The 10,203-nt window shown below is 40.8% G+C and overlaps 1 protein-coding gene across 13 annotated transcripts in view; it reads right to left on the bottom strand.

The window, feature by feature from the left end:
* The window catches only part of LOC149346664 (uncharacterized), a 39,892-nt gene that overhangs the window by 21,574 nt on the left and 8,115 nt on the right, over positions 1-10,203 (bottom strand). For 4 of the 13 annotated variants that reach the window (XM_089586579.1, XM_089586580.1, XM_089586581.1 and 1 more), the window contains one exon: positions 6,444-6,677. The exons of 3 other annotated variants lie outside the window; for them this stretch is intronic. In XM_089586579.1, coding sequence (XP_089442705.1) covers positions 6,444-6,677 — 234 coding nt within the window. Of the gene's footprint in view, positions 1-4,467; positions 9,292-10,203 lie in introns of those variants that run through there. 6 more of the 13 variants (XM_089586582.1, XM_089586577.1, XM_089586578.1 and 3 more) reach the window with 2 other exon arrangements.

The following is a 10,203-nucleotide window of genomic DNA, read 5'->3' as shown; positions in this document are numbered from 1 at the left end:
TTGTATACGAGGTGTACTTGTATTACACTACATTGTTTAAACAAGTGATTTAAGTGGTCCTTATAGGAAACGGTAGCTATGATTCGCAGAATTTTTTTTCTGCATTTGGAAGGCTTTATTTATTTAGGTTTGCAATAGTGGTGGTTGCCCAGACAAGAAGACAGTAATGAACATGTGATAGAAACAAGGAATTATATACTAATAACTTCACTGATGTGGATAAGTTATATCTGTTAACATTCAACATGCCAGTGATACTGCTAATCTTCTGCGACAGAAAATTGACATGTTGATCCCACTGTAGTGTGCTTTGACACACAACTCCGAGCACTTTTATTTCTTAACAATATCTATTTTCACTGAGTTTAATATTAAGCTGTCCTTAGCGGGAATATTTTGAACCCTTTGTATAAAAAATGACTGCTTTAGTTTTTGTCCAATTTACATGTAGGGCATTTTCGTTTGACCAGACGTCGAGTATATGAAGTGCTTCATTGAAGCATTGATTAAGTTAGAGTAAGAACGGGAGGAAATAAATATACTACTGTCGTCAGCATATGTTAAAAACTTAGCATTCGGATTCGTAGATTCAATATCATTAGTGTAACAGTATAAAAAGCAGGGGCCCAAGTATACTGCCCTGAGGGACGCCAGACACAATATCTTTCTGTTGTGAGGTTTCATTATTTAAAAGCACAAACTGATGCCTTTTGTCTAGGTAGGACTTAATTAATTGCAAAGGTAGGCCTTTATTTATTTATTTATTTATTTATTTATTAGTACCTCACAGGCCCCGAAGAGCATTGGGTGAGGGGGGCAAATTGAAAAAAAGGTATATACAGATGGAAAAAACCGTAATATCGGTACAAGAACGCGGTACAAGTCAAATACAAGAAGGGAACACGAAATTTATACAAAACGGAGAAAATAACATCAGACACGAAAATAGAGGGGGAAAAAAAAAAGCAAAACACGAACGAGAAAAAAAAAAGCAACCAGGGGTAACAGAAGTGGTAAATGGGAAAACAACGTTAAGAACAAATGAAACTGTTGTACATTTCGAACATCACTATGGCAATAAATGTATACATAGATGTTTTTTAAACTCACCAGGATCAATGAAAGAGATTATGTTGTCAGGAAGATCATTCCAGAGTTTTATTGCTCTAGGTAATGCAGAGGAATTAAACGACAAGGTCTTCCCATATATCCGGTTGAAGCTGAGTTGATTGTGTAAGCGTTGTGAAGAGCGGAAAGGTGATGCCAGAGGTAACAACGAAGGACGGGTGTGAACATATTTATGGAACAAACAGAAGTGAAATGGAGCGACGAATTAGCCACAGGTTTCAAGTTTATCGAGTAGAATCAGGGCGCAAGTCAGCCCAATCATTGTTTTACTTATACAAATCCTTCGTATTAAGGCGGAAGCCTTTAATGCCTCATCGTTGTAAGCAGAAGTTGTCAACAGAAATGTCGCACTTTTCAATTTGTCGAAATGGTCGTGACGTCACAGTGCGCGAATTTTAAACGGACCAATTGTACTTTGGCTAGTAACCATGCAACCAATTAAAGGGATGGTATAGTGATGTTTCAGGTAAGTGGGACTGAGGTTAGTTAATTGCTTAATTGACCAAGTAGCCTAATTAACCTTTCTAGTAAGACCAGATAAATAAGTAAAACCGATTAGGAAATTGGTCGAGTTGGGGAATCGAACCAGGGCCTCTGCGAGACTAGCGCTACCACTCCGCCATGCAAGCTTGATGGTTTGGAATGAACAAAGGCACATCTAGTAAATACGGTGTCTTTGTTCACTCTCATCTTCCTCCCTACAGCGAGGTTCAGGTGTCCACCAAGATATGCGAGACAGATACATTTCCTTTCTTCAAAAACCAATTTATGGACGAGCAAGGCATAGAGCGATGGCGTTCTGTGGACTCCCTGGCAGCGTTGAGAGACGCTGTCGCATTCCACTCTTAGAGGCGAAGCTTAACATCTTAACCACACATCAGTGACACAAGCAGCACCACCGCGCTTAAGGCTTCCGACTCACTGCACTTTAGGTCAGCAAAGCGCCCCCCCTGAATTTTTTTGGCCGTGCTGTCAATGCAGCGGTGTGGCAATAGAATCTTCAAGATTGAAACCAACCAAGTCATTAGAATGGCATTTGGGCCCACACACAGCACGGTCTCGAGCTCGCTTTGCTAGGGCTTGTATTAAGACAGGCTTTAATTATGGTTCTAACAAAGCACATTGAGCTACACCAACTCTGGAAGGACTCCGGAGAAGCTAAATTTCTTAGTAAAAAACAAGACTCCATCTGAAAGACAATTCGAACTCTATTACCCAACCTACGATGCCATTACATGACAGCTAAAAACATAAAAACCACTTTCAGTGTTCTGAAACTGACAAACGGAATGTAAAGTTAACAACGGCATGCAACCTCCTGTCATCAGAAATTTGCACATGAAACGCATCATCACAGAGTTCAAGCATCTTAACCAAAAATGCATATATGTCGATAGTGTGAAATATGTTATGCAAGATATCAACAGAAATCAATGATATATAACCAATCACAATGAACTAAATTTCGGTGCACTTTGCATCGAGAACAAGAAAATGCACACAAAACAAGGCCTTCAGTCATTTACACTTCAAGCATTACAGCTTAGAATTTAGGAATATCTAACTGCATTGCAAGAGAAGCTACTGCTTTTGTAGAGCTGCACTTGTTAGAAAGGTGTCAAAAGAACAAGGCAAACGAATTAACGAGAAATTCAGTGGCAAAGCAGCACAGTAAGAGTGTACAATCAATGCATGACATTTGCAAACACCTGAGCCAGTACAGCACAAGGTTTATGGTTTGTAGGAGTTTAACATCGCAATGTGACTCGCACTATGAGGAACGACGTAGTGAAGGGCTGCGGAAATTTCGACCACCCGGGGTTCTTTATTGTGCACTGACATAGCACAGTACACGGAGCTCTAGAATTTCGCCTCCATCGACATTCGACCACCGTGGCCGGGATTGAACCCGCGTCTTTAAGGTCAGTAGCCGAGTGCCATAACCGCTGAGCCACCACGGCGGCTTTCCTGTACAGGACAAGAAGAAAGTTCAGGGATCACGAAACCAAATGGAAATACCATGCTGCAAGCATTCGTCGCACCAAAGCTCTCAGATTAAAGTGAAAAACTTGAAAGGTTACAGGATAAAAGTTCCTCAGTTTGCACTGTTGTGCCAAATGATCAGAAAATTTCCAGCAGACAAGCTGTTCCACTCTCCAAGAACTCATGCACGGGATCTTCCACAAAGTTTGTCGCTCATATCTTGGTGATCTGGCTTTGATCTTTGGGTAACAGGACAAGGTCTGATGCACCCCACTTAGCAAAGGAAGCCATCATCTCCTGAATAAATTTTTTTAACTCTAGCTAGATGCTTTTAAATAAAATGTGTTCCTTACAAACGGATGAGAACAGGTAGCAACTTCATTTCTTTCTTTCACAAAGTACAGATAGAGGCAATACACTTGTGGAAGATTGCCTCTTGAAAGCTTGCCGATATTTGTAGAGTCCTGTATGTACCGTTACAAGGAGAGATCAGTGTTTGGTAGTAACTGCTTCAGAGGCTACCTTCCATTAGTGTGTGCTCAGCACCTGTGCTCCACGACTCTCGAAACATAAAGGACCAGGCGGCAACGAAGTATCCGTGACAAAAGATGTCACCACTTTCCCCTTCGCCAGGCCCTCCTAACTCAGATGCCTTGCCATCTCACAAAAGCTGCCCTGGGAATCGTTGCAGTTTGCTTCTTGTTTCAAAGCACATCCCCAGGCCTTCACTGCTTCCTCTCTTCAACCATTTAAAGCTGCACACCAGTCTGCCGATTGTCTCCCTAAGGGAAGGAACTGAGTTGCTTCCAGAATACTTGTTTAAAAAAAAAAAAAAATTGTGGCTTGAGACGATTGCGTCCTTTGTTTATTAGTTAAAGGCAGGCAAACAAGCCAAGAAATCCTGTTTAAATTCAGTGATCACCCCACCTCATGCACGATCAGCAGGCACTGAGATATCTGGACACGTTATTTTACAGACAATGAACATCAAGCCATTATGACTACGAAGGCTGGAAGTCGTTCTGAAGGGCTCTTGATCTGGAAGAATCTGTCTCTTGGCTTGTCAACATTTAAGACCCTTGCTTAGGCAACTTGCATTCTTTCAATACTGGCTGGGATACTTGTGAAATGAAACACAACAAAGTAGAGTAAGAAGAAGGAAAAACCAAAAGCCACTAAATAATTGTCCACATTGTGAGCATTTAATAGTGAAGTATTCTGAGAGAACACAAACTGCTCATGTCTGACAATGTGAGCGGGGAATTCAAGTGGTCCAAGAGGAATACAGACTTTGTGAGGCTGTCTGTTATTTTCCTTTATGCATAATCACGAGTCATCCTAAGCCGGTCTGCCATATCACTTTCAGAATAAGTTTATTATTACTGATCATGAAATGAACACAAACACATTTAGTGAATACAGGAGGTCCCAAAGGCTGCACATAAAAAAAGCTGTTAGAAGAGTGCACAGAAATGTTAAAATAAAAACTGCGGGAAAACATAACTTCACAAAAAGACAAAACAATGCAAACTATAAACAAAATACAATTTGGATATTTTTGTTAACAATTTGAGAATACAGAAAAAAATGTCATGTAAGTGGTCTGTATGCTATTATCAATGAATAAAACTATCAATCATGAATGAAGAAAAGGACGAAAATAACATTTAAGAGCATGAATATTTGATGTCTGCTTCACATTAAGTGGTAGTGAATTCCATAAAAATGTGGTTGAAAATTTAACTCTGAATTTACCATAATCACCTCTCACTAACACAGTGAAAAAAAAAACATGAAAGAACACGAGAGGAGTGTTTTTCCAGCAGTGCTACGCTGTACAGTGTTACACAGCACAGTTTTAAGCAGTAGAGTGTAAAGGCTTCCACTGATATCATTTCACAATTCACAAACCACACAACAAAAACAAACGTGTTCTGAATAAATGGCCAGACCATTCCTCAGCCTGAACTGGCTGACGGAACAAATTGGACAAATAAAAATATCGGAAAAAACAAGCAAAAGTAACCAGACCTAGTCTATTCAGCAGCATCTGACACAGCTAAGCAAACTATCAATCAATGATCAGTTAGCAAGCAACCAATGCTAACTTAAGTATCATGCTTTGAAAAAGAAATGAGCAATGAACATACTGGGGCCAGAAATCCTTTTCTGTAGGAAGGGCGCAATAATGTGCTTCGATTTTGAGAAATAACGAGGTCAGAAAATTGGACAGCTCAACTCTTTACAGATCTAGGTCAGTAATGGTAAAGCACGACCTTTGAATTTCAACACACAACATAAGTAAAAGAAATGAGCACCACAAACAACCTCAATGTGCACAACATTTTCATGATGGCAAACACAAAAAGTCACATAAACTGAGCAGATATACTGCAAACTCAAAATGGAAGCTTGGCATCCACTGCATGAGTTCTCATTTCATTGGTGAAATGTTTCTGCAAACACAAAAGCAACTCTTCTCCATCTGGAAAATCAAAGCAATCACAGGGATCTAAGTGGCCACAATCCCTGCAGGTCTGTAACCGCAGAGAACACCTGACAAGATTAAATAATTTTAACCGATAATATTTAAACGCAAAAAAGTTGATATAAAGTGAAATCGCAGAACTTCTATTTTGAACACAAAATCAATTAAAAAGACAATAAGGACACAGTTTTCTGCAAAGTATGGCATTCGCATGCAACACAGAAACACTCATATAGGAAACAGTAATGCAATTAATGGTGCAGTCACGATTTTCGCTACTTTTTGTTTAAAACATCTCACAACTCGACACTGCAATAATAAAGCTAGCCACATCTTGAGGCTGAACATTTTCCATGCACCTCGCATCCCTACCTTGAAGACTGCTGAAAAAATTGGTTGGGAGACTTGAGCTCCACCTCAAGGGTATGACGTGATAGCATAAATGGGTTAATGCCAAACATTCGGAACTGGTCACTCTCTTCGTTGCATTCATAGGTCTCTGGGAGCCCTTGGGAAAAACAGGGCAGCCATCCAAGTGTTCCAAGAGGGTGCCAAAAGGTGTCATAGTTTCAGTAAAGACTGCTATACCTCTCATGTACAGCCTCCCGATGGTTTGCTAGGGTGCTCTTTTTAGCGAACCCTTTTTTGCACAAGTCACACTGGAATGGCTTCGCCCTCGTGTGCGATCGCTTATGGCTCATGAGAGTTGAACTCTGTGCAAAGGCCATGGGGCACAGCTCGCACTGGAATGGCCTCTCCCCTGTGTGGGTGCGGAGGTGTTCTTGCTGGGTGCTCTTGTAGGCAAAAGTACTGCCACAATGCTCGCAACTGTAAGGACGCTCACCTGTGTGAATGCGCATGTGTGTTGCCAAGTTGCCCTTTCTTGCAAAAGCACTGCCACAGTGGTCACAACTGTATGGACGATCACCCGTGTGGACGCGTAGGTGCTTGACTTGGTTTTTTTTCTGTTTGAATGACTTGGCACAATGGCTACATTCGTGCAGCTTCTTGGCTGAGGCTTCACCAGCTGAATTTTGTCCAGGACGTGCACCGGGTTTGCTGCCTTCAGAGACCAAGCCTGCATTCGAACGGCACAGAAGTTCTTAATATAATGCCGGACTGAAATCACCTAACACCATGACCATGATATATTAGATGTGGTTGCAATGCTATACAACAGCTGCATTTCCTGGTGCAAAGTCAAATTGAGAAAATCAAACTTTTGCAAACTTTTCGTGTGTCAAATTAAGCTACAGATGAGCAAATTTCAGACTGCAAATAGCTCAACATTATTAACAGAAATGAAGAGAGTCAAACCGACAAGAAGACGCTTTTACTACTGCACGAGTATCATTTCCGGCTTCATGACAACAACCCTTTAGTTCATTAAGGATTAGAGGTCACAGATAACGGGTGGATTCACTCATAGAATGTCATGCAGATCACAGGTGTTAACTACACTCGTCGAACCCAAAGAGGCTCCATATCTATTCTATCGAGTACGCCAGAACAAAACTCACAGAACTGCTGGTGAGGAAAAACTTTTGAAAACATTTTCAGGCCGAATCACAGCAGTCCATAAATAAGGACCATATGTAAAATCCCGAATTTGCACTATACTACTACAAAGCTCTAAAATATTTGTTAGTTCACGCTCTAAGATGCTGGTACACGTATATCACTTCGTGATGCAAGGCAGCTAGATTTATTAGGGAAGAGAGTAGCCATGCAAAGCTGCATCTATGATGGTCAAGTATCTCTCCTCGGTCCCTTTAAACTGAGCGCAGCCAAATGTGGATATGATTTTTTTCTCCCCTGACTGCACTGCCTGCAACTGTCATCAAATCGTTCAATTCCTTGTTAGCGCAAGTCAGCCCAATTCTGTGCGAGTTATAGAAATCTTTCGTCTTTGGCCGTGCTGTCAATGCAGCCGTGTGGCAATACTATCTCCAAGACTGAAACTAAGTCACTAGAGTGGCATTTGGGCCCACACACAGCATGGTCTTGAGTTCAATTCGCTAGGGCTTGCATTAAGACTTGCACATTGAGCTAGACAACCTCAACAAGAAATGTGCAGAAGCAAAACTTCTTATCAAAACAAAACACTCCATCTGAAAGACAATTTGAGCTCTATTACACCAACTAGGCTGCCACTACATCACCGCTAAAAACATACACAACTACTTTCAATGTTCTGAAACTGACAATGTAAAGTTAACTACAAAATATAACTCCTGTCATCAGAAACTTGCACATGAAACACGACATACCAGAGTGCAAGCATAAATGCACATAACTATACAGTGTGAACATTGGTATGCAAAATATGACAAGAGATTAATTATTTACAACCAGTCACAATGAACTGGAATTCACCGGAGTTTGAACTGAGAACAAGAAAATGCACATAAAGTGTGGCCTTCCGTCAGTAGCACTTCAATCAGTACTGGATAGAATTTAGGAATATCTAACAGCACTGCAAGAGCAGCTATAGCTCTTGCAGAGCTGCTTTAATTAGAGAGGTGTCAAAAAAGCAAGACTGACGAGAAAATGAGAAATTCAGTCGCAAAGCAGCACAATGAAAATGAACAATCAATGGAAGACATTGGCAAACACCTGAGCCAGTACAGCACAAGCAGCAAGTTCAAGGATTATGCAATCATATGGAATTACTGTACTGCAAGCATTTCTTACACCACAGCTCTCAGCTTACAATAAAAAACTTGAAAGGTTACAGGATAAAAGTTCCTCAGCTTGCACTGTTGTGCCAAAGGATCGGAAAATTTTCAGCAGACAAGCTGTTCTGCTCTCCGAAGAGTCACACATGGAATCTTCCACAAAGGCTGTCATTCATATTTTAGTGATCTGGCTTCGATCTTTGGGTAAGAGAACAAGGTCTGATGCACCCCACCTAGCAAAGGAAGCCGTCGTCTCTGGCATAAATTTTTTTGCTTGAGTTGGATGCTTTTCATTAAAATGTGTTCCGTCCTCATGAATGACAACAGGTAACATCTTCATTTCTTTCAATCACAATGTAACAATAGAGATGAAACCCTTGTGCAAAACTGCCTTTTGAAGCCTTCCCATTATATAAAAAAAAATGTACAGTAAGAATGGGAGATCAGCGTTAGGTCTGAACTGCTTCAGAGGCTATCTTCCATTAGTGTGTGCGCACGACCTGTTCTCGACAATTCTCGAAACAAACAGAAAAGGACCAGGCGGCAACGAAGTATCGGAAACAGTAGATGTCACCACTTTCCCCTTCGCCACTCCCTCCTAACCCAGCTGCCTCACCACCTCGTGAAAGCTGCCCTGGGAATCATTGCAGTTAGCTTCTTGTTCCAAAGCACATCCCCAGGCCTTCATAGCTGCCCCTCTTCAACCATTTGAAGCTGCAGACCAGTCTGCCAATTGTCTCCCCAAGGGAAGGAGCCTAGTTGCTACCAGAACACTTGTTTCAGTAAAAAAAATTGTGGCTTGAGACGACGGCATCTTTTGTTTCTTATTTAAAGGCAAACAAGCCAAAAATCCTGTTTACATTTTGTTGCCACCCCACTTCATGCACGAAGAGCAGGCACTGAGATGTCTGGACACGTTATTTTACAGACTATTTTACAGACTATGAAGGCTGGAAGTCGTTCTGAAGGACTCTTGATCTGAGAGAATGTGCTTCTTGTCTGGTCAACATTGGTCTGCAAAGAAAAAAGCAAATTGCCATCACGAAAAATCTGCCAAAAGAAGCCATGCTAATGTGCTTCCCACAAAAATGACAAGGTACAAGAAACACATGACTACATACTGTGAAGTGCAATCGGTACTGTGAACTACGATAAGGCTATAATACTGGAGGTGATGTTTCCTGTATGCGGAAACAAAATGAGAGACACAGTATATTTTACTATATACTTAACAGCTTAATTCTGGTGATTTGGTTAGCCCTCTTGGCACAATCTAAAGGGCTCTCAGGCACTAAGCTTTGCAAGCATTTAGATCACCAGATATGCTGTTCTGAAATATACGAGCATAATCCTATGGGTCTACGCAGGTGACCAGTAGTTGTTTTAGAAGAAGAAACACAACAAAGTAGAGTAACAAGGAAAAACCAAGATCCGCAAGATAATTGTTCACGTTATGAGCATTTAATAGCTAAGTATTTTGAGAGAACGCAGACCTCTCATGTCTGGCAATGTGAGCGGGGAAGGCAAGTGATACAAGAGGAATAAAGACTTTGCAAGGCTGTCTGTTATTTTCCTTTATGCATAATCACGAGTCTCATCCTCAGCCAGTATGCCATATCACTTTCAGAATTAGTTTATTATTACTGATCATGAAATGAACACAGACACATTTATTGAATACAGGTGGTCCCAAAGGCTGCACAGAAAAAAAGCTGTTAGAAGAGTGCACAAAAATGTTAAAATAAAAACTGCGGGAAAACATAACTTCACAAAAAGACAAAACAATGCAAACTATAAACAAAATACAATATGGATATTTTTGTTAGCAATTTGTGAATACAGAAAAAGATTTCATGTCAGTGGTCTGTATGCTGTTATCAATGAATAAAACTATCAATCATGAATGAAGAAAAGGACGAAAACAAC

Source organism: Amblyomma mixtum, chromosome 4 (genome assembly GCF_055824585.1).
Source record: "Amblyomma mixtum isolate Tamu chromosome 4, ASM5582458v1, whole genome shotgun sequence".
NCBI lineage: Eukaryota > Metazoa > Arthropoda > Arachnida > Ixodida > Ixodidae > Amblyomma > Amblyomma mixtum.
Note: the sequence above shows the minus strand (reverse complement) of the source record. Positions and strands in the feature narration are given on the sequence as shown.